This window comes from Hemiscyllium ocellatum, chromosome 8 (assembly GCF_020745735.1).
Source record: "Hemiscyllium ocellatum isolate sHemOce1 chromosome 8, sHemOce1.pat.X.cur, whole genome shotgun sequence".
In the NCBI taxonomy this organism is placed as follows: Eukaryota; Metazoa; Chordata; class Chondrichthyes; order Orectolobiformes; family Hemiscylliidae; genus Hemiscyllium; species Hemiscyllium ocellatum.
Window position 1 is genome coordinate 56,567,726 of NC_083408.1, and position 25,733 is coordinate 56,593,458.

The 25,733-nt window shown below is 39.0% G+C and overlaps 1 protein-coding gene across 2 annotated transcripts in view; it reads left to right on the forward strand.

The window, feature by feature from the left end:
* The first annotated feature begins 1,091 nt into the window (after positions 1-1,091).
* Positions 1,092-25,733, forward strand: part of sec23a (Sec23 homolog A, coat complex II component) — an 87,583-nt gene continuing 62,941 nt past the window's right edge. Inside the window, exons 1-6 of one of the 2 annotated variants that reach the window (XM_060829055.1) lie at positions 1,092-1,180; positions 7,061-7,302; positions 9,785-9,842; positions 13,271-13,357; positions 16,009-16,245; positions 23,349-23,428. In XM_060829055.1, the coding sequence (XP_060685038.1) occupies positions 7,082-7,302; positions 9,785-9,842; positions 13,271-13,357; positions 16,009-16,245; positions 23,349-23,428 (683 nt within the window). In that variant the 5' untranslated portion in view covers positions 1,092-1,180; positions 7,061-7,081. Of the gene's footprint in view, positions 1,227-7,060; positions 7,303-9,784; positions 9,843-13,270; positions 13,358-16,008; positions 16,246-23,348; positions 23,429-25,733 lie in introns of both variants that reach the window. The other variant, XM_060829056.1, reaches the window with a different exon arrangement.

Sequence of the window (25,733 nt, forward strand, 5' to 3'; positions counted from 1 at the left end):
ACTTTAGTAAGGCATTTGACAAGGTTCCCCATGGGAGACAGGTTAGCAAGGTTAGATCTCATGGAGAACAGGATGAACTAGCCATTTGGCTACAGAACTGGCTCAAAGGTAGAAGACAGAGGGTGGTGGTGGATTGTTTTTCAGACTGGAGGACTGTGACCAGTGGAGTGCCACAAGGATCGGTGCTGGGTTTTTGTCATTTATATAAATGATTTGGATACGAGCATAAGAGGTATAGTTAGTAAGTTTGCAGATGGCACCAAAATTGAAGGTGTAGTGGACAGCAAAGAAGGTTACCTCAGATTTCAACAGGATCTTGATCAGATGGAACAATGGGCCGAGAAGTGGCAGTTTAATTCAGATAAATGTGGGGTGCTGCATTTTGGGAAAGCAAGTCGTAGCAGGACTTATACACTTACTGGTAAGGTCCTAGAGAGTGTTGCTGAACAAAGAGACCTTTGTTAGTACAATTGCAACACTTAAAAAGCATCTGGATGGGTATATGAATAGGAAAGGTTTGTAGGGATATGGGCCAGGTCCTGGAAGATGGGACAAGATGGGGTTGGGATTTCTGGTCGGCAGGGCCGAATTGGACCGAAGGGCCTGTTTCCGTTCTATACATCTCTATGGTGTAGAGGAGGGCGTGATTGTGGCATTTGGTCAGAAGCAGGTGCCGTTGAGTTTTGCCTTCCTCCTCTCTTTCCTGATGACATTGCTCCTCTTGTGGACTCTGGAGTTGGAGTCACCAAGAACAATTAATTTGTCTCCTGCTTCTAACCGTGAGAGGGATTGGTCAAGGCTGGAGTACAATTTCCCCATGTCCTCACCTGCTGCATTGAGCATTGGGGCACGTGCACTCAATACTGTGACATACTGGGTCTGAATGAAGATGAATAGAGGTGGCATGAGCCATTCACTTCTTCATAACCCCCACCCTGCTGTTCCCCCTATGACTTACAGACTCCGCCCACGGCATGAGGCCCCGCCCCTTACCCTCCATCTCCAACGTCCCCCCACCAGATGCCCCATTTGGCTCCACCCACGGCGCTGGACCACGCCCCTTAAACCGCCCCTCCGCGCCCCATCCTCAGGCCACGCCTCCCCCTGGGTTGGAGCCGCCTGTTGCCGCTACGTGGCAGAATCTGCCATATTGACCGCGTCAGCTGTGCGTGCGGAGCCGGTAAGTGCAGTACCTGAGGCCGGAGGTTGTGACAGGCCTACCTGCGGTGAGTTGCTGCTGTCGCTGTAACGTGCCCCGAGCTCATACAATGACGGTGTGGGTTCAGGTTGCTCCTGGAGCTACATTCCGGAACCGCTCACGGTTTGGTCCGGTCCCTGAGCTGCCCCAGTTTCACTGGGCTGTTGGGTGTGAGGTGCCCGGTAACACTGAACTCCTGAGTGCAAGGTGTCACTGGGATCGAAGTACAAGGGACGGTTTGAGGTTTCCTCTGTCACTGGGCTGACGGTGGGGGTATGAGATGCCCGGTGTCATTGAGCACATCACATCTTCTCATCTCTCCTAGGCCAGAGACACTGAACCCACTGACTCCCGGTCCCAGTGACTCTGGCTTTGGGGAGTCGGGGGTTGGTGGGGACAGGTGTGAATAGCGACTGTAAGTTGCTCATTGTCAATACCCTGGAAGACCATCTGATGGTTTTGGTAGGAATAGGGTGTGAGGTGCCAACGACACTCGGTTTATGATTAGATTAGATTAGATTAGATTTTCTACAGTGTGGAATGGGTGGAAAGGATGGTATGACGTACCTGGTAATTGGGTTCAAGGTGGATATGGGGTTTGGAGTTGAAGAAGAAGGTCTGTGGTGCCTAATGTCACTGGACTTTTATTGTGGGGATTGATGAAATGCCCAGTTTCACTGGATTGTGTGTGTGTGTGTGTTTGTCTGTTGTCATTGGGCTAGTGGGGGAGGGAGTGAGGGAGAAAGTGATGTGTGTCAGGTGTTGGTGAGATGTCTATTATTGCTAGCCTGTAGGTTTGTATATGCCAAGGCTGTGGTTGATGAGGTGAGGGAAATGCCTTCTGTTCTTTGCCACAAGTGCTCTCAACAGGTATTTGGGCTTTTCTGTGGGTATATGTGAAATCTACATACTTTGTGTTATCTGGGATTTTTGACTGATGTCTTAATTTAAAGTTAAGCAGGTTCTGTATCTCAGTTGAAGGTTCTGATCCTGGGTCCTTGTTTCCCTCCTGAATTTAAACTGCTATCCTGGGTCCATTTATTTCAGAAGTTGGTTAGTGCTTGGAGTTCCCCTGTACTGACCAGTTGCAGCTCGATGAGCCTGGTCAATCAAACGGTGCTATAGAGGTAGTAATTTTTAAGAAAAAATTTGGTGTTTTTTTTATTTAGCAACGCTGGACAATTTCAACAATTTAAAATGATACTGCACTTCATTTTAGAGAATATAGGTATAAAGTTTAATTTTTTTTTCTCAGCAAAAGGTGGTCCAGTGGAACTTCAGTTGTGGTTTAAAGCTTATGTTAAAGTCACAATTTTTGAGAATGCAACCTTGACTTTACTTGAGGCCAACCGTACTGAAATGAAAGGAGTACACACAAATCCCTGATTCACCTGGTAGTAGTTTAAGCCTTTAGTTAGTGGCGAGGATAAGGGCAGGTGTTGCAAAGAAAACACCACTGGGCTAAAACAAATTTCGACAGAATATTCCCCAGAGGGCTACATTTGTTTAATATAGTATTTCCATTTGAAGTCCTTGGAGAAGTAGAGGTTTCAATTACTAACAAACATGTTTTTGCTGAAATACCTCAAAACAGCTCCAAGATATTTCTTTAAAACCATTATTATTTAGTAAACATTGGAATGTAACTGATCAAGTCTTTTTAAAATTTGCTAACATGAATGAGAATGATTTTGAACATATCCTGTAGTGCACTACCATTGGGTTAATATTGTCTTGTAAATTTTGTATCCTGGAAGTTTATTTGTGGGTGGCATGGTGGCACAGTGGTTAGCATTGCTGTCTCACAGCACCTGAGACCCAAGTTCAATTCCCGACTCAGGCAACTGACTGTGTGGAGTTTGCACGTTCACCCCGTGTCTGCGTGGATTTCCTCCGGGTGCTCTGGTTTCCTCTCACAGTCCAAAGATGTGCGGGTCAGGTGAATTGGTCATGCTAAATTGCCCGTAGTGTTAGGTAAGGGGTAATGTAGGTTATGGGTGGGTTGCGCTTTGGTGGGTCGAAGGGCCTGTTTCCACACTGCAAGTAATCTAATCTAATCTAATCTAATCACATCCCTGTTGAAAACTCTTGAAAAGTTTTGATTTAGTATCTGTCTCCGAATAGGTTTTTAATATTTAATTACACCTTACCTTTATTTTTATGTTCTGTTTTTATAAAATCGCTGTTTTACTACCTATAAACCTTCCCACAAAAAATGCCTATTACTCTTCTGATTTCCATTTTTACTTCTCTATATTGGTATGCTATAATTGGCTTTCTTGATTAGCTTTAACCCTGACTCTAATTTGAATTTCTTTCCTCTTTCAAAGGACTCCAGCTTTTGCAATCCATCATTCCTTATGGAGCTTGTATGTTAATCATCTCTTGCTTGTCCATTGTCCATATCCATCAAATTTGCTCCCCAGTTTATCTCCGTTTCTGTTTATTTCAGTCACATTTTTGGTTACATCATAATTAAACTTATTAAATGTTTTCTTCATTTTGCTTTGCCTACTTGCCCACCCTTAATTTCTGAGAACTGAATTAGGCATGTTTTGGACAAAAAAAAAGCACAGATGGAAAACTATCTCAGGTACATTGTACAGTCTCATCTGTACTAAACTGACTATATCTTTACTAATCATTAGTTTTCCCTATCACTGAATAACTAAAATTATTAATGTTTGAAGTATTCTTTTTAAAAAATATGCAACTCTTCCACTATTTTCTTTCCATCACTTTTATTCTTTAATTTCAAGCAAAATTTAACTTTTGAATTATTGCCTTGATCATCCTTGTGATTAATATTAATAATCTGTCTGTCAATACTTGCATATTGTTTACCAATGAAATCTTTGCGTGTATTTCATCAATTTTAATAAGACCATAAGACCTAGGAATGGAAGTAAGGCCATTCGGCCACTCTGCCATTCAATCATGGCTGATGGGCATTTCAACTTCACTTACCAGCATTCTCCCCATAGCCCTTAATTCCTCGTGACATCAAGAATCTATCAATCTCTGCCTTGAAGGCATTTATCGTCCCAGCCTCCACTGCACTCTGTGGCAATGAATTCCACTGGCCCACCACTCTGGCTGAAGAAATGTCTCCGCATTTCTGTTCTGAATTGACCCCCTCTAATTCTAAGGCTGTGTCCACGGGTCCTAGTCTCCTCGCCTAACGGAAACAGTTTCCTAGCGTCCACCTTTTCCAAGCCATGTATTATCTTGTAAAATCACAGTTGTTTGTGCATTTCTAACTCAAATTTCTGCTCTGCAGATCTTGATATTTTTATTTCCCTACTGCTTGTTATAAGTTGCATGCAACTTTTCTGTTTTCTCTTTTATCCTTTATGCAATTATTGTTTTTGCTGTCAGTTCCTTTCTTATCTCCCTCCTATTATTATTTTAAATACCTGCTCCACAATGCCATTTAGTCTTCCATCAATAAGTTTTATGCATTTGAACATGAGTAGGCTATTCAACCCATTGAGCTTTACCCACCATTCAATATGGATGATGAAACACTTTGATTCCTTTTAGCCATTCCATCCATATAACACTGTACACCAGCAATTAATTTCTTTAATTTCTTGTGACTTGTAACAAAGTCTGAGTTCATTTAAAGCCAACTGAACCAACAACTTAAATTGATAATAAAATGTTATTCAGCTTCTTGGATAGACTCAAAAATCGACAATGTTTTTGTAACTTTACCTGCATTAGTCTAAATGGAAAGAATGTTACTGGAAAAATGAATAAAAACCAACTTTTTGATTGTTTTCAATAACTTTATACTCTTAGAATGTGATTTACACACATTTGTAAATTGGATGCTATATTTTTGATTATGTAAACATTTGGAACATTTGCTAAAATTCTTTATTAAATTCTCTCAGGTGAAATGATATAATTAAGGTCAAATCTTTTCTGGGGATCGGGCTAAAACCTGACTATTTATTCCAGATGCCCTCGTGCACTATGCTTGTCGATACATACTGATGTTAAGCAGAATGTTTAATTGCTTTGTTCCTCACAGTTTGGACTGTGTATTTTTAAATTTATTTCAAGGTGCATAACAGTATGCTGCATGTTGGTGAAACTATATGTAACGAGCTATAAAATTTTGTAGTAGCATTCAAGTACTGGTTGTCCTGCTATAATGCGCATTTCATTAATGTGAATTCGCTAAAATGCACTTGACGAGTTGAGGACACTCTTTCTGAAGCCTGAACTTTTGAAGCGTGTATTGGTTATAATGGGATTCTGGCCCTGTTAGTTTAAATGGTGCTGCTATTATGCAATTTTCTTATAACACAGCATTGCATGAGAATGGAACTACTGCGTTATAGCACAACCAACTGTATTATGGATTAGTTGCATTAGAGTTTCCCTGGTGTTACCTCACTATAACTGTTAGGTGCTGTGCTTTTATCCTCATAACTTCATTAATATTAATCCCACACTCTCAATTTTTTTTTAGCAATTCTCTGCTTTATTCGTCTTAATCCTCCTCCACAGTTTTCTCAACATGTTCATGGCCCCTGTAAGGACATTAGTGACACTTCATTTCAGTAAAACAGTTCTTCTTGCCGATGCCACATTTCACCCTAAAATCCAGAAGTCAATTTATTATTATAACTGCAAGGAAACAATTAGATTAAAGGCCATCTATACCACTGACTTTAGAACACTATTTACCACTCTTCTATTCTCCCTCTTGCCCTCACCATCAATTAGCCACTTGACTCAGAAGAGACTGGCCCTTAGTCATACTCCTTTTGCTATACTTCATAAATCCTGGTGCTGTAGGATCAGGCAGCAGTCAGTTTTTGCATTTTTAGAAGCATTTGTTTGCAGAGATGTACAGTACACATATACATTTCATAAACTCAGACTCCAGTTCCGGTATATACCTTTTTATAGAAGCTGAAGGGAACCCCTAGTTTGTGCTCACCATCAACATTCAGCAAAATAAATTCATAAAAAATTAACCACCGTGTACCTCCATGTTTGTTTAATACAAGGTGCCCTTTGGGTGATCCGAGTTACTTGGAGATCTCCATACCTGTGAATGGTCACTCGCACGTTTCCTCATGGTATTTCTTTGTTGTGAACCGTCGGGTGACTACATTCTGGAATGTGCCGTCAGAAAACCCTCATCATATGCTGTAGTATTTGGCCTATTGTTGCCCAATCACAGAGATCCTGTCTTGATTCCATTTTCAGAACATGAAAGATTGATCTTGACTTTGGAATGTGTAAAATGGACCATAGGAACAAGAAGCTTATTTTACATCTTTTTAAATCATTTGCTGTATCACATATTTTACCTTACCAATTTGTTCCATTTAATGAGCGTTTTCTATCCTTGGACACATGGAAAATGCATGATAACCACAATTCACGTTCCACATATTCATTGAAGGTATTTTTCAATCCTTTGTATCTACATTAAAAATGTAGAGTATATATGTCTGAACTCCTACTAGCACCAAACTCTTAAGATGTGAGCAAATAATTTTACGTGATCACACATCTGAGCTTCAGGGCAAGCAAATCTCTCGCCTGAAATTGTTTCAAGACTGAACACTTTCCTGGCTTCACATAACTACCATTTCCGTCTTATTACTGAAGTTTGAACTCTTGCTGCTTAGCTTAACTCTTATTCAGTAGTTAAGTAGTATGAATTAAAATGTCGCCGGAGAAAGAAGCTACCATTAGAATTTGCATTTTGTAATTTAAATCTTCATAAAGTTTCACAAAATGGTAGTGCTTTTAAGCTTGTCTTTCTTCAAGAATATTTATACCAATAACTTAATTTTGATACCTTTTTAAAAATAAGATTATTTTCTTTCGCAGACTTAAGATTGTGAAGTTACAATGGCAACTTTTATGGAGTTCATCCAGCAGAATGAAGATCGGGATGGGATTCGGCTGAGCTGGAATGTTTGGCCATCAAGTCGTTTGGAGGCAACCCGAATGGTTGTTCCTCTGGGTACCTTGTTTACACCATTAAAAGAGCGACCTGACTTACCTCCAATTCAGTATGAACCCGTGCTTTGCAGTAGAGCAACCTGCCGTGCAGTTTTGAATCCATTATGGTAAGTCAGTATCAGAGATTTCAAAAATTTGAATTGACCAGTTAATACCTCTCAGTACAGCATGAATAACTTTCTCTAAGGTCTTTACAGATTTCATTTTGATGCAAAAAATTGGAATGTACTACTTAAAATATCTTTAAACATCCTTGCAATTCACACAAAAATGAGATGGAAAAAATTGCAAATTCTGGCGATACTACTGAAAAGAAAAACAAGTAGACATTTTGAATATGTATACTTTGAGCATCATGTTTTTTTGTAAATACATTGCTGCATATGCTTATGATATAATAATTGGCTATTGCTATTAACAAAAAGAGAGATGAGAATAATTGCCCTTGATATCAAGGCTGAATTTGACCAAGTGACAAAAATGAGTCAAGCAAAATTTAGTAGGAATTGGCTGGAAATTTCTCAGCTGATTAGAGTCAGAACTGAGCACCAGGGATGAATCTTTTAACTTGTTGATCAGTGATCTCTGCTCCAGAACATCACTACAGGAGTTCCTCAAAGTAATGTCCCTAGGCCAAATCATCTTCAACTGCTTCATCAATGAACTCTCCACCATCATAAAGGCAGTAGCAAAGAGGTTCAGTGAGGATTTCACATTGTTGAGCCCGAGGTCCTTGGATACCCAAGCAGTTTGTGTCCAAATGCATTCATACCTGGGCAATATCAAGACTTGTGCTGACAAATGCCAAATAATATATCATATGTGCCAGGCAATGACCATTTCCACCAAAAGCTTAGTAGCAGTAGTGTACAAATGCACTTCCAGTTGCACAGCACAAATTTATCTCCTGAAACAGCAACTTCTGAATCCGTGACAGCTACCACCTAGAAAGACCAGGGTGACAGATGCATAAGAACGTTATCAGCTGCAAGTTCATCTCCAGTCGACTGAATGTCCTGACTTGTAAATGTATCACCATTCCTTCAGTGTCAGTGGAATCCAGTTCACCACCACCTTTATAAGGACTGTGCCTTTTTATCTTGTGTTTTTAAAACCTGGCGATTGAATAAGAGAGAACATTTTTAACAACCGGTATTTAAAAGGGTGGTTCTAGTTTTGAAAGCATGTAACCTGGCACCTATGCCAAACATTGTGTAAACAATAATTTGGACATTTTAGTAAAATGAAATTAAGATTGCAGATGTTTGGAGTCAAAGGGGTGTACTGATGCAGCTTTTGCTGGCAATGAGAATTTGATTGGTCTATGGACAAGTGACCATGTAATGCTGATGGAGACTTTTCTGCTTGTCAACAACTGTGTGATTGGTTTTCAGTTAGCTGAACAGTTTGGAGTTGGGAACAAGTTAGTGGTAGAAGTGTTCAACTTTTCCCTAGCTCAAGACAGTCTCCCTATTTTTAGCAGTCAAAACTCACTGTAAACCTGAAGAGAACCAGTTGATCTTTGCTGCATCAGTTTATGTATGCTGTGGATCTTAGCTGATACAACAATAACTTTTTATAAGAGAACCAGCCATCTTTTTTGGCTCACTAAACAGTTAAAAATGACGCAACATCAGGTTATAGTCTAACAGGTTTACTAGGAAGTACTAGTTTTTTGAGCGCTGTTCCTTGGAAGTACCTGGTGAAAGACAACTGAAGCAGTGTGCTGGGCAGCAGAAGTTTGAGGATCATTTCGATGATGGTACCTGTGAACAAAGACTACTGAGCTGTTTTTCCATTTTTCTCTGCCTATAATCTATTTTACTCTGTCTGCTCATTTGTGTGTGTAAGGGGGAGTTTTAATTAGTATTATATATTCACAATTTATAACTCTTTACCTATAGCTAGACTCTAATTACTTATAATTATACTTCATATTTGGTGCCAAAATCCGGACCATACTTTCAAGCAGCTTGGGTCTGAAAGACGAGTGAATCATAATAGTTTCTCAAGGGAAATTAAGATGGACAATAAATGTTGGCTAACCTAATGGATATCTCATGAGTGCATGAAAAACAGTGCACCTTAACATGGCTCCTGGTAAACTTGTTACAATATGTGGAGTAAGTGGATACCTGGGTGAGGCACTGATCCGCACAATCCAGAAAGGTGCAATGCTTGTCCTCTAAGCCTTGCAAGTGCTTGGAGGTGGAAAGATGAAAATTGGTCCCAAGTGGAAAACTTGAGTTGGACTTTTGATTGCATGGATGTCACTTGATGAGTCGCGGGGTAAATGTGTTTTCTGGCACTCCCTGTTTTAGCTCACACCAGCAGAATTGACATTAAGGTAAAGTTTTGTTATGATCCTATTTTTTAGAGCTATACCCCATACAAGTCATTACCATAAGGAAAGAAAATTGAAGATGGCTACTAAGATATTTAGAAAAAAATAGGTAAAATTGGTACCATGTGAATAATTGCTTTTTATTTCTGTGCTCTAAGATAAATTGAGGAAGGCACATGTTTCTATACTAGTCTAAAATAAGCCTTTGAGTTTCTCTCTCTAATTTGACTTTTGTTTGTTTTTAGCCAAGTAGATTACAAAGCAAAACTGTGGGCTTGTAATTTCTGCTATCAGAGAAATCAGGTAAGTTGGTCATTATGGTTGTTAGTATAGTAGTTTGCAGCAGAATCTGCCCAGATACTGTGTAGTAGACCTGTACTGGAAGTATTTATGACATGAATCGAACCCATCATGGGAGTAATATCTTTAACTACCTAAAAAACAGAGGTCATTTACTATTTCAATTGCTGTATTGGAGAATAGGAACAGGTGTACATTGTTTCGTCCTTTGACCCTGTTCTGCAACAAAACCCAATCATGAGTGATCTTTGCCCTAACTCCATTTATCCCTTCATCTCAGATTTAGAATTAACTGTGATCTAGCGTTGCTTCTGTTATCTTTTGTGTGCAAAAGCATTTTGTTATCTGGCCCTGAAAGCATGTGGCTCCATGTTATATATTATGACCATTTTTAGTCTGAGAGTTGCTGATCAGTGGCTGTAGTTTCTGCATATTGATTTCCCTTAATTTCTTGAAAATTTGGATCAAATCTCTTCTCAGTCATTTGAATTCTTGCAATTACAATTCTAGGTTGTGTACCTTGTCTTAATTTTACCTTTGGAAGACTAACTACATTTTGATAGATCTATGCTGTACTCATCCCAAGGCAAACAGGTCCTGCTTAAGGTTTTGTACCCAGAAATACACTTCTGATTGAAGTGTAGTCTAACTAGGACTTTGTAAAGTTGGAGCATGATATCTTGCCCTTGTATTCTATTCCTGTAGATATAAAAATCAGTATGGCATGAACATTTTTGTTTATTTTCTGTACCAGTTCATGACATTTTATGATCTTAGTTTAAGGTTAGGGTAGCTGGTCTGGAGTTCCTTGTTCTCCTATTTCCACAAATTGTGAAATGAAGGGTATTCTAATCCATAGGAAAGGTCCCAAAATTGAGAACTTTGGAATTGATATAGGCTTTTGCACCTACTTCCTAAAAATAATCTTCAGCAGAACTTATCTGGTCCTGTGGTTTAGTTATGGTCTGTACCACAGTAGAATCTTTTTTTCTTTGTATACCTCCCATTGGTTGGATTTTATTTAACCCATGAATTGGTTTAACAGTTTGCTGTTTTCTTGTCTCATCCCAATGAAGTCAGTTTTATGTAAATTTCAGATTTTAGCTTCTCTGCATTATCCTTTTCAAACATTACATTAAAATCCTCATGTTTTGATTACTAATGAAAAAGGAAGTCCCGGTACAGGTAGTTCTGGGATAGCACACATTTCAAGAGTGCAATTTGGCTATAACGTGGCTGAAGAATTAGGCAATGGTATTTTGGAGAACACTTACCTCTGTTGACAATAGTGCGATTCCAGTGGAGATTGGTTTGCACATTTGTTCTGTGCGTGCGCTGAAATCTGCCCATCATTTGGTGTATGCCCTGATGTTCTTGTCCATGCCTAAGTCTCTGTGCTATTCTATGCATGCATGATGTCAATGCTGGTCTTTGTGCCATTCTGCACATGCACTGATGTCCACTGCTGACAGAGCAGTTTTCTGTGAGAAGTATTGTACAGAGAGCAATTTAAAAATGTGCTCAGTTAAATTTCCTTTTGTCTCATTAATAAATATGATTTCAACCTTCATTCAGGCGGTGGTATATCTTGTGTTAGGCTTTTAGGTGATTTTTGGGCGATGAGTGAGTGATATTTGTTTCTGGTCTGCCCCAACCCCATTTTTCCCATAGACCCCTTTATTTCTATTAAGCAAGGTTTCACTGGTATGCAAGTACGACATTCTAGGAGAACTACCTGTATTTTTACAGCAGTCTTCACGATTACCGCATATCTCAAAACACACTATAGCTGATGGTGCTTTGATGTACTGAAAAGTAGTCAGTGTTGTAATGTAGGAAATGTGAATAGCCAATTTTCCTATTTCTTTGGATATTTTAGAACTCTGGGTTCTTTAATGTCCACCTGAGAGGGTGGGATGGACCACAGTTTAATATCTCATTTGTAAGCCAGCATCTTAAACTGTACCTGTTTTCTTACTTTAGTACACTGCAGTGCCGTGGAAGAATATTTGTGGCCCTGAAATCACAATACTACTTTCTGAGCTATGGCTGACACAGCATGCATCCACGTTAACATAGCATTTGTTAACTAAGTATGGCTTATTGTTGAATCTAATATGAAATGTCTCCTTGTTGACTGACTGTAGGACACATTGTAGCAGGAAACTATCTGAGAGAGACTTAACAGATTCACTACCTTTTAAATTGATAGTCTGCTTGTCTTCATTTGTATGAAAATTAAATCCCTTCATTAAAACCACGAGCCTTTGTTACAAGCTTATGTAGTTTTTGTTTTATGCAATTTCCCAGTTCAGAGCTGCTACTAGGGGTCTATGTATCACTCTTAAATGATCATCTGCTCCTTGATTACGTCCTTAAAGTTTCCTCATTCTACTTCCCTCTCATTACATTCCCTTTTGTATAGATGTAGTTTCATCTTTAATGATTGAGCTTGCTTCTCCCATTTCTATCATTTTTCTTTACCTTTCACTGTATGTCTAATAACTTAGTATGTTTAATTTGCAGTCCTGACCATTTTAGGTATGCTTTAGCAATGGCTACCTACCATGACATACCTCCCATTTGAAGCTGTATTTAATCAATTTCTTCCTTTGTACTCCATGCACCTTTAGAATCACCCATGTGCAGTAACCTGTCGTTCCACTCAAATGTTTTTAATATTTAATATATTTAATACATCTAGTTTAATTATGTTGCAATTATTAGTTTTTAAACTTTATTCTCCCCCTTTTTTGTTTGATTTTAAATATAATTCTTCTAATATTTCCACTTAAACTTTTACTGTCCACAAATTGGCGGCACGGTGCCTCAGTGGTTAGCACAACTGCCTCGCAGTGCCAGGGACTCCGGTTTGATTCCAGGCGACTGTCTGCGTGGAGTTTGCACGTTCTCCATGTGTCTGCGTGGGTTTCCCCCCTCAGTCACAAAGATGTGCAGGTCAGGTGAATTGGCCATGTTAAATTGCCCATAGGGATCGGGACATTAGTAGAGAGAAAGGGATTAGGTCTGTGTGGGTTATTCTTCGCAGGGTTGGTGTGAACTTGTTGGACCGAAGGGCCTGTTTCCACACTGTAGGGAATCTAAAACAAATCATCTTCTCCCATCCTGTTACTCAGTCGAAGACATTGTACCTATTACCAGAACCCGCGTCTCAGCCCAATTTTTTGTGGATACCATCCAGTATTTCAGTCTCTTCCTCTCCCAGCGCTGGTGCATCTACCCTACCACTCATTCAACAATGTGTTCATCTTTCTAATCTGCTTATCCTCTTGTCTGTTTGCAGTACAAAATAGTGTCTTCGATTGGGTCAAGTACTAGGAATAAAATAAGTATTTTGTATGCAAGAGAAAGTAATTTTCATCTGTGGTTTCAACTGACCTCTTTTGATTATTTTTTTCACTTCAAAACAGTTTCCTCCTTCCTATTCTGGGATATCTGAGATGAACCAACCTGCAGAACTTTTACCGCAGTTTTCTACAATTGAGTATGTAGTCCAGGTAGGATGGTTGAACCATTTTTACTCAAGACTTTTGGTTATTGTACTGGTAGCAAATGATTGAAATTAAATACCAGTGAAAAAATAAAACAAATCTCATTAATGCAAAAGTTAACTTGTTCTGCTGTACCTTTAATTTCTGTTTTCTAATATTAGATTTAAGTTTTGCTTTCACTTTTATTTGCACATCTTTAGAAATTTAATAGATTTGCGGTTTAGAATAGCTTAAACAGAACTATTTAAGAGCCCTTATCTTTTTCAATATAATTGAACTTTACAATGCTAGTCTTGTACAAGTTGTCTGAGGTAACCCTGTTCAGATCAATTTGCTGCATAATTTACACTTTGGACTTTATTCCTTTTACTGCTGACAATATAAAATAGTCAAGGAGAGGTGAGAAGCAGCCTCAGCCAGTTTTAACAGCAAGACCTCATTCATATATCACTGGCGAACTTCCTTAACACACAGGCTAAGAAGCTGTTGCTTTGCTCAAATTCAGAGAATGGTCAGAAGCAAATATCCCAAAGGAGACTCTTGGTCATATTGGGTGGAGAAGACATGGTGATGATGGAAATCGAACGAAAATGCAACCTTAAATGACCTTGCTTACAAAGAATATGTTTTGCTGTTCCTGAGTCAACACTAAACCCGCCCCCAACTGAAAACAAACATCTGAGGAAGAATAGTAGCTGTGTATAGTCAAATAGAAACTAGCTGCCGGGGGCAGGTAATTTTGATGTCTGCAATTTAAAGTTTCATGTCTGTTATGTAGGAATGAAATTTGGTTCCTCCCAGTCAAAAGTTGTTAAAATTGACGAGGCAGTGGAATGTCTGTGTAGCAAGAAACATGTTATTGTCATGAGCAGCTGTTCAATGTCAGTGTGAAGAGAATCAAAGAAGAGGCTGAGAAATCTAGGTAGGTAGAAGAAATAACCTGAAAAATAAAGGAAGGAAAATATTTTAGAGATATATTAGGAGGAGCTGTCGTAAAAAGCTATAGCAATTACAACATAACGTGTAAACCCAAGTAAAGCAAAACCCAAAACTTCAGAGATTGAATTTCAGTTGCTGACCTCAACTAAACACACAGTAATTCAAGAAACCTCTTGACTTCATTGAAGTTGAAGCCTGTAAATATCTAGACATTGTTTGCATATTAACAAGAGGGAAAAATACTATTTGACATCATTTTCACCAATCTGATTGTTGCAGATGCATCTGTCTATGACGGTGTTGCTGGGTGTAACCATCATACAGTTCTTTATGGAAACTAAGTCCCATCTACAAATCCAGGATACCCACCCTTATTGAGTGGCAATATCACCCTGATAAATGGGATATATTTCAAATGTGTATAGCATCAAAGCTAGGAACCACAAGGCACTGGGCCATCAGTCAAATAAACTCTTGATTGGCATTATCACGTTTTGCAGTTTAAAGTTTCATGTCTGTTATGTAGAAAAGAAATTTGGTTGTCTCCAGTTTCTAATATTGCCATCAAAATGGGAGATTATAATAAAGAATGCAGGAGCCTTGAACACCACCAAGCATACCTAAAAACAAGATGTCAAAGAATAAGTGATCCTATATCCAGCACGTTGGATCTGAACTTTTCGGTCTTACCACGTTAACTGTTCACTACCATTCACCACTTAAACAGCTTGCAGGAGTAGAGGCTGCACAAATGTCCCCATCTTTAATGATGTGAAGCCTGGTGCATTAATGCAAAAGAAAAGGATGAAGTGCTGAGGGGTAATCTACCTTGGCCTTCTCTGCTTGATTAGCACCCTATCCCCACCACTTTTACCATTACCCCCTTCACCACTAATGCACAGTGGCAGTGGTATGTACGATCTAGAAGATGCATTACCTTGACTCATCAAGGTGCCTCCTGATAGCACCTTCCAAACCTGTGATTTCCGTCATTGCCATGTCTTCTCCCACCACTATGACTGGAATTTTCCTTCCAGGATATTTACTTCAGACCATTCTCTACATCTGAGCAAAGCAACAGGTTCTTTGCCTTTTTGATCAGGAGGTTACCACCTACGAGGTCAAGGCCAGCAAAATTATGGAACAACATCACCTGCAAAGTTCCCTTAAAACTGCACATCACTATTCCTTCACTGTCACTGTGTTAAAACTCTGGAACTCCCTTCCTGACAGCACTATAGGTCTCATACATCCCAAGGACCGCAGTGGTTCAGGAACCTCAGCACTGCTTATTCTGTGGTAAATAGGAATGGGCAATCAGGGTGCTAATCTACTCAGTGATGCGTATATCCTATGAATTTAATTTTTAAAAATGCAGCTTTAAGAAAAGGATTTTAATTGTTAATGGTGTAGAAATTTCAAGATCATTGCAGAGTTGATTGTGTAATGATTACTCCAAATTAGGTGAGTTCATTTGGGGTTTCAAATTTTTATCTGGGCAGTATTGAAGAGAGGCCTGTTTATGGAAGAAAACATTCTGAACAAAGTAGTTTAATATGAGTTGTTGTCGATGTGTCCGCAGCTTTTTGAATTTTTTTTTAGTAGTTGAATGCATACCAATGTACTTGTTGCATCGAGTGAATAATGCTAATAAGATGTTTTAGAAAAAATGCATGATTGAGCAAAGCTTGATTTTTTTTTTGTTGTTTCGTTCACAGCGTGGCCCTCAAATGCCTTTAATCTTCCTTTATGTTGTGGATACTTGTATGGAGGATGAAGATCTACAGGCCTTAAAAGAATCCATGCAAATGTCCTTGAGCCTTTTGCCACCTACAGCTTTGGTTGGTCTCATTACATTTGGCAGAATGGTGCAGGTTCATGAGCTTGGCTGTGAGGGTATTTCCAAGAGCTATGTCTTCAGAGGCACAAAAGACCTAACAGCAAAACAGCTTCAGGTCGGTGATATTGTTCATGTTGAAAACTTGAGATGTGCAATTAACTTCGAAGTATTTTCCTTTAAATGTTGAAATAAACTTTCAAACTAAGTGTCAAGATTTATTTTGAAATGAAAGTACAGGTGTTTAGTGTATTTTTACAGCAGATGTTATGGAAGTATGTTCATCTTTTTATCTGCTGTAAATTTCTTTCTGTTAAGCACGTTTGAAAAGCATTTTTAGTCAACTCATGGGCTTTGGTTAGTTTCTCTCTGAAACTTTAATACAAGTTGGAAGTCTGTGTGAGCTTTGGTGTATAAACTTTTTAAGCCATTTTAAAGTGTCCTGTCATCTCATATATATTAGTTCAAAAGTACTGCATCCTGTGCCCTCATTAGAGACATCCTTAGTGGCAAATAGTAAATTGGGAATTCCTTTCTCTCATTCATTGGGTTTCCTTGTATGAAGCTCTAATCATGGCCTTTAAAGTCAGATGTCATACGACACTAGGCTATCGTCCGACAGGGTGGCTCAGTGGTTAACACTGGTGCCTCACTGCACCAGGGACCCGGGTTCAATTCCTGCCTCAGGTGACTGTCTATCTGGATTTTGCTCATTCTCCCTGTCTGTGTGGGTTTACACCGGGTGCTCCAGTTTCCTCCCACAATCCAAAGATGTGCAGGTTAGGGTAGATTTGCCTTGCTAAATTGCCCATAGTGTTCAGGGATGTATAGGTTAGGTGCATTAGTCAGAGGGAAATGTTGACTAAGAGGGGAATGGGTCTGAGTAGGATACTCTTCGGAGGATTGGTGTGTACTTGTTGGGCCGAAGGGCCTGTTTTCACACTGTCGGGATTCTGTGGTTTCTATGGATTTATTTGAAATCAGACGCTTTCAGAGCACTACCCCTTCGTTAAGTGAAGTGAAGTGAAGAAAGACAAACAGGCACAGAATTTAGAATCAACTACATCAAATGATTGTACAAGTGTGAGTGGAGTGTCAACAGGCTGAATAATAAGTTCAAAGTTTGTGAGAAGATTTGTAGCTCAGGTGCTCGTTGTTGTGGCTCAGTTTGCCGAGCTGGGAATTTGTGTTGCACTCTTGATCACCTGCACAGACTTATTATTCATGTTGCAGACGTTTCATCCCCTGTCTAGGTGACATTCTCAGTGCTTGGGAGCCTCCTGTGAAGTGCTTCTGTGATCTTTCCTCCGCCATTTGTAGTGGTTTGTTTCTGCCGCTTCCGGTTGTTAATTCCAGCTGTCCGCTGCAGTGGTCGGTGTATTGGGTCCAGGTCGATGTGCTTATTGATTGAATCTGTGGATGAGTGCCATGCCTCTAGGAATTCCCTGGCTGTTCATCGACCTGGCACATCGACTTGGACCCAATATACTGACCACTGCAATGGACAGCTGGAACTGACAACGGGAAGTGGCAGATTCAAGCCACTACAAATGGTGGAGGAAAGATCACAGAAGCGCTTCACAGGAGGTTCCCAAGCACTGAGAATGTCACCTAGACAGGGGACGAAACGTCTGCAACATGAATAATAAGTCTGTGCAGGTGATCCAGAGTGTCAGACAGTGTGAGTAAAGTAGGCAAAAGTGAGGACTGCAGATGCTGAAGATCAGAGTCTAGATTAGAGTGGTGCTGGAAAGGCACAGCAGGTCAGCCAGTATCCAAGGAGCTGGAAAATCCATGTTTTGGGCCAAAGCCCCCCTTCAGGAATGAAGGCAGGGAGCCTCCAGGGTGGAGAGATAAATGGGAGGGAGGTGTGAGTAAAGTGTCAACAGCCGGATAACAAGTGGAGGGATGACTTATAATCTGATTAATTCAGGCAGAGTGATAATTACAAAAAAATTAAAAATAAGGTGGTGTTGGAGACAATTGAAATGACTGAAATAACATGATAGGTCGTATACTGAGGGTCGAACCAAAGTAACAAGTAATCCAAAACCATACGTACTAATTAAGTTAGAGACAACATAACAATTTATCAAGGTGATGTTGTCAAAGCAGGAAGGTAATGAAGATTTTATGAATACAGATCAGTGTGGCAGGGTTACATGTAATGTGTGACGTGAACCCAAGATCACAGTTGAGGCTGTCTTCGTGGATACAGAACTTAGCTATCAGTGCCTGCTCGATGATTCTGCATTAATGTATATATTGAAGGCCACCTTGGAGGACCCTTGCCTGAAGATCGTAGGCTAAATGCTTTTGTCTGCTGAAGTGTTCCTCAACAAGCTGGGCACATTCCTGTCTGGTGATTGTTGCATGGTGTCCATTCATCCGTTTTTGTAGCGTTTGCATGGTCTCACCAATGTACCATGCCTTGGGGCATCCTTGCCTGCCGCTGATGAGATGGACAGAATTGACCAAGTCACCTGAGTATCTGCCGTGTATGCAGTAGGTGATGTTCCCACATATGATGGTTGTATCCATGTCGATGCAGTGTCATATCTTGTAAAAGTTGCCCTAGCAGGGTTATGTGTTTGCTGCAAATGATCATCTGTTTAAGGTTTGGCACTTGTTTGAAGGTGAGAAGTGGAGACGTAGGGATTATCTTGAGATGTCTGTCAACATTGATGACATGTTGAAAGCTAGGAAGAAAGTGGCGTAGTTTCTCTGCTCTGGTGAAGTACTGGACGTCAAAGGGTACTCTATTGGTCGTGTCTTCTGAGGAGGTGGTTGCAGTTTTGTGCTGTGGCATGTCAGAACTGATCAATGAGTTCAGCATTGTATTCCATTTTTATGAGGGTGTCTTTTAGTATCTTTAGGCATCCATTGCATTCCCCCTTGTCTGAGTAGATCCTATGTATATGCAGGACTTGTCCACTGGGGATGGCTTCTTTTAATATGTTTAGTTGGGAAGCTGGAGAAGTGAAGCATTGTGAGTTTTATCTATGGGCTTCTGGTCGAATAAGGTACTGAGTGTCCATCCTTGATGGAGATGCAATGATACTGATTCTACAAAGTATCCATAGGAAGTCTGGTAGGATGAAACTTGTGGATATTGTTGTAGTCGTTTCAGTGATTCCCTGCCATGAGTCCAAAGGAAGGAAATATCATCAGTGTATCTGTGTTTAGCTTTGATTAGAGTTCCTGTGCAGCAAAGAAGTCGTGTTTGAATTTGTACATGAAAATTATGGCATATTGGGCTGCAATGTTGGTCCCTATGGCTGTTCTGTGTATCTGGATGAAGAACTGGTTGTCGAAGGTCAAGATGTGGGTGAGGATGTAGTGGATGAATTACAGGATGGTGCCTGGAAATTGGCAGTTGTTGGTATTGAGTAATGAGGCTGTTGCAGAGATGCCATTGCTGTGGGGGATACTGATGTAGACTGCTAAAACGTCTACTGTGATGAGCAATGTTCCTTGTACAACTGGTCCATGGGTGCTGAGTTTCTCTAAGAAGTCTGTAGAGACGTGACAAAAGCTGGGGGTCGTTATATATTGGGTTTCCCTCGACTTAGCCAGAAAGGTTCTTACATAGGGTCCCATGGCCTGATATGATGGGATGTCCAGGTGTATTGGCTTTATGTATCTTCAAAAGGCAGTAGAAGTCTCCTATGTGAGAAGATTGTGGGTTCACAATGCTTAGGATTCTCTGAAGGTCTTACCAGGCTGTTGAGTTAATGTGTGTGTTATTTAGTCAGATTAACAGGTAGTTGTCTGTAATGTTACGAGTTGTTCAGTTGGTATGTTTCTTTGTAGTAGTCCGTTCTATTTTGCATGACGATGGCTCCTCCTTTCCTGGTTTGATGGTGATATTGCGATTGATATTTAGAGCATAGATGAGCATTGCGTAATGATTGGGTGACATTTTGCGCTATCTTGTGAGCATATCCGATGAATCTGGCTTGAACACATGTCCTCCCCTTGACCATACATGTCAAGCCTGGGGCAGCAGCCTTCTGGAGGAGTCCAATTTGACTTTCTTTGATCAGTGTACTACAGATCTCTGTCGATTATTCCAGTTCATTGGTTGTCTCATTAGTCTTGCTGCTGACAACTTGGGGTTTGTTGAAGAATTCCTGGAGCTCTGCCTTAATTAATTGGATTATAGGCCATCCCTTCAATTATTAATACTTTAATCACACCATCTGACACCCTTGATTACTGCAGAGAGTTATAATGTCGACACTTTACGCACCATTTGCATAATCTTTTGATTTCTGATTATAAATTCTGTGCAGATGTGTCTTCTCCTCATTTCGTCTGATGAAGGGACAGTGCTCTGAAAGCTTGTGATTTCAAATATACTGGTTGAACTATAACCTGGTGACTTCTGACTTTGTCCACCCCAGTCCAACACCACACCTCCACACCGTGGCCTTTAAAGTTTGATGACAACTTTCCAATGTTATTTGAGATTGTCAATGATGAGTGGAAGATGTAAATTGTTTTATTCGCAAGCTATTCAGTATTTCTTGAAATATTTGTGGCAAAACATGAATCTTAAGCTGATTGCATTTCTTCAAGTAATCCATATTTTGTATAAAAACAAAACTGGGCTTACATTTTTGCTACTCTATTTGCTGTAATTTTCCCCAAAACTGGTGGGGGTTGAACAGAGTAGACCATGAAGTGGGCTGTTCAGTCGTGAAGAAAGCTTTTCTGCTCCTATTCCGTGAGCAAAATGACTGTGTCAAACACAGGATGGCAGGGTGGCTCTGTGGTTAACACTGCTGCCTCACAGCACCAGGGACCAAGGTTTGATTTCAGCCTTGGCCAACTGTTTGTATGAGGTTCACACGTTCTCCCTGTGTCTGAGGGTTTCTGCTCGGTGCACTGGTTTTCTTCCACAATCCAAAGATATGCAGGTTAGATGGATTGGCTATGATAAATGTGGGGTTATATGGTCGGGTGGGGACTGACTCTGATGTGGGACGCTCTTCGGAGGTTTGGTGCAGGCTTGATGGTCCAAATGGTCTCTTTATGCATTTAGAGATTTTATGATTCTATGAAATCTTGCCAAATTATCTGTACTTGTTAAAAAGATACTGATTTCTACTCATGAGCTAAGGGTCCTGAGCTGTCTGTTAGGACCCTGCTAAATGGTTCTTCAAACAGTAGCAGCTTAATTCATAATTGGGCTTTCCCAATCTGCAAATATGTGGCATATCAAGCAAAATGTGGCCATACAGTTACATAATCAGTTCAATAATGTGTTAGCATTGTAACAAATTTCCTAATATTAAGTCACTTGCTATTGGGATTTCTTGAGCCACTTAAAAAGAATTGTTATGATACTTAGCTGGAACTAACTTGAAATTAACTGCTTCCTATTCCTCTTTCAAGTGGTTTCCATTTCTTCCTTTAATAGGTTTTTCAAATAACAATTCACATGTATTGGTACTGATTCAATTTTTGACAATGCTGTTTGGTATAACCCTCAAATCGGGATCTATTGTTTTGTTTTCTGTTAAAGAAGCTCGATGAAACATGTCAGCCTCCTTTTCTTTACCTTTTATCTCTTTTATTTAAATTTTCAAAAATTGAGTCAGTCAATTGAATATCTAAAAAATGTACCTTTTTTTAATATAGAACTTTTTCCTTTCTGCGTAATTCTACAAGCCTGAGGTCTAGTTATGACATAGTCACAAAACAATCCCGGATGTTTTTCCTGCAGCATCTCCAAGTTTCTTTTGCTACATTGTGCTGCTCCTTTTTATACTGATTGTCCCACCAGCCTTTTTTGAGGCCAGTATTTTGCAACCAGTTAGGTTATTCCCCAAAATAAAATCACTTCCTTTTGTAATGAGTTGTGCACTACTTCAATTGGAACCTCTCCATTTACCAAGTCACTCTTTAATCCAACTCAGTATAGTGGGACGTATTTGTAATCTTAATGTACATCTCCAATTAATATTTTCTTCTTCACTGACCCCTTTGAAAGATGCATTGTATCTGCAGACAGCATAACTGAGTGACTTGCTCCGGTGTTTCCCAATATCTGTTTTGATTTACCTATTTACTTAGAAACATAAACAAATATTTCCACTTTTGAAACAAAATTTTCATACTTTTAGTGGTCTCATTTTCTTAGGAATCAAGAAAATTTTCTTGACTGCCCTGAAGCATCTCCCTTCTTTGTAGGTTCTTGGGGAACTGTTACACTTGAATTACAGCTATATTTTCAATAACTGTTTCTTTTCCTTAGGCAACCTTTGCTGAAGATTCCTCAAGTGTTCCTATTACTACAATCAGTTTCCTGTTTTAACTTGCAATAATTGGCTTTATTATGTCAAGGCTTAGTACAATGGACTAATGTTATTTTCTTTGTCACTTTCAGATTCAAATCTTTCTACTATTATTATCGTCGTCATCATTATCATCTTATGTCTAGATTCTAAACGTTTTCCTTGATTATTTTGGAATTAATCAGTTTGCTCCCTAAAACTAATACCTTTACATCCCCAGATTTTCCAGTTTCCTTCATGATTTCCATGTAACCAATTCTCCATAAATAACTGTGAAAAAGATATCAGTACTGCTGCTTCTTGAATCTTTGATATTTTATGCTCATCTAAATTAGTCTTGAGGTTTGCTGAAATATGAATTTTGGAATTCATCCATCATCATGATTTTGTATACAATTTCATCCTTGTGACATTTTGCTTTTACTTCTAACTTCAATTGTCAGATCTTTCAGTGGAGCCTTAATCAAACATTTCAAATAACTAACTTAGGTTTGCTACTCCTAGAAATGTCTTAGTAAAATTTAAACCATTTTGAAATCCACTTTGTGTATTATACTTCAAAATGATGCTCTGTTTTGTGGCCAGTACCTGCAAGTGCTTGTGCACGTTTCTTTAAAGATTCACAGATCCTTCTTAAATTCAGTGAATTTTAATGTGCCAAGAACCCTCCACTTTATGATTCCTGCTCAAGATAATACTGAAGAAGTCAGATTCCATCGTGAAAACTTCATGTTATTTTTGCTTTTAGTTACTGTCGTGGTTTGTCATTCAATAAATTGACACAAGGCTATAAATGTTCTTTAATAAAGGAACACAAGTTTTACTGTACTGTAAACGATTTTGTTTGAGTAGAGGAGTGGACAGTAGATCTGGTTGCATGATTAAAGGCTTTAATTTGCATTGTCAATTTTGTTATTAGGACATGTTGGGCTTAAGTAAACCATTAGCCACCCAGGCAAGTCGTGGGCCTCAAGTTCAGCAACCACCACCGTCCAACAGGTAAACTTTCACTATAACTATATGAAGTTATTGTAGAATAGTTAGTCTGGATCTTGTAGTTATGATGACAGCAAAACTATGCATGTTAGTTGTCATTTACCCTGTGAAACTGACAGCAACTTCTGGTATCTGCACATGTACCATTAAATGCAGAAATCTGCAAGTTACTCATGGTTCTTTCTTGCACCTCCACAAGGTCTCTGCTGAAGTCCTTGCAGAGGGCTATCTTCAAAATTATTTCAGTAATGAGAGCTCTGCCTTTTACCTTGTAATATCATTCTTAAAAACTTATGATAAAAATTATGTCTCCTAATAAGGTATAATTGAGATTTAGTGGTATACTACATCGTATCTTCCATAAATAAATCCTCTTGTCCTTGAAAACAAACACTATTTGTGTAATGTCAACTTTTTCTATTATGATACTTTCATAGAATCTCTACATTGTGAAAGCAGGCCATTCAGCCTATTGGGTCTACACTGACCCTCTGAAGAGCAACTCAGCCAGACCTACCCTATCCCTGTAACCCTACGTTTCCCATGGCCAATCCACCTAACTTATTTTCGGATTGTGGGAGGAAACTCACTGGGAGAAGGTGCAAACTCCACACAGTCGCCCAAGTGTCGAATCGAATCCAGGTACCTGGTGCTCTGAGACAGCAGTGCTAGACTTTGAGCCACAATGCCACCCATAGAGATTTAGTTTTTTAAAAAAGTTTCTTAAGGTATTTCAGCTTTCAAAATGTACACCCCAATCCTTATTTCACTCTGTAAAACCTTTTAAGAAGTGCAAAATAATGGGTTCATTGTGCATTTTGGTTAACTGTTAGAGAATTCTGCAATCCGGCTGGTCTGCTCGATGATAATTACTATTCTCGATACCTGGGGTTTCTCTGAACTTGGTCGAAGATTAAAATTGAACTCATAAAAAGTAAAATACATGTCATGGGCTATGCAAGGTCTTTGTGTGCTGCTTTCTTTTGAGATCAGTAGCAAGCCATGTCTGCAAAATCCAGCTATGAACTGAAGTCATGAGAAAGCAAACCTTTTGGTTACCTCTGATATAGTTCACTGAGGACATTCCTTGAAGTAGCAATACAGATATTTGTACTTTTCATGACCACTGAAATAATATCTTTTAGCAAAGAATCAGCTTTGAAGTAAAAGGAATGTTTTTAATCTTAAAATTAGGAAAGTTATGTTTATTAATTATTTGAGGATGCATCAGTTCCATATTTTGCATGATCAGAGTGTACTTCAAAAAAAGTCCAAATTTAATTTCAAACAAAACATAGTCTGAGATCCTGTTCTCTCTAATGTATAATCCAAAATTGCTGATAGTTACTTTGCTATATTTTAAATTTGGTAATTTTAAATGTTCATAACACATGTGGCAATATTGTTGATGGAGAATCAAAGCATAATAGGCTAAGGTATGTAGAATATCTGATTTGAATCCAGTAAAGATGGGTAGGATTTTCTGTTGTATGAGTTTTGATAATAACCATCCATCACTGAGAGAGCATGGCACATAGCAATATAAATTAGTTCAGCCATATGGATAGCTCCTGCACAGAATGACATCATGGGTGAAATTCTGACTTGTTTCTGGTTTATTTGAGAAATTGTGATTTAAATAACATCAGCCAGAGTTGAATATTATGTTTAGAGAATTCATAAAACTGCAGCATAATGTGAAATTTATTGTTTAATTTTTTAATTATGTGTTTATTTTAAAATATTTGAGTTGCAAATAGAGACATTTTCAATCAAGTTAATGGGAAAGAGCAAGTAGCTCAAATGATTTTAGTAGAATATAAAATTTATTTCAAAATTAAACCTTAATTGCGATTACGTTATAAATTTTAATCGAGCTTTGTTTGAACCTTCTATGGTCTTAGTAAAGATTTTTAAGGAGACCACTGTAATGGTAATATTTAAAGAAGTAATGGGCAGGAAGCTGACGGATTTAACTTTGAGATCAGTTAAATGGCTTATAGGTCCTGTACTTTCCAATGTTTTTAAAGATATTAGTAATACAACTGAAATAATTTTTCTACTCTGAGCATTTAATGCCACTGTCTGATATTATAAGGTTTTACTTATGTGTCAGGTGAAATTACTCTATTCTGCCCAGACTACTTCATTCAATAAATTTAAGGCTCATTTCCATGTTGCTGGCCACCTTGATTTTGATTTTTTTCGATGTTCTATCCTAAGACTTCCTCTGACCTCTGATTAATTATGCCAAAATAAGACCATTTTTTTCCCCCTATGGGCTAATTCTTAGCTCAGGATCTGGGTT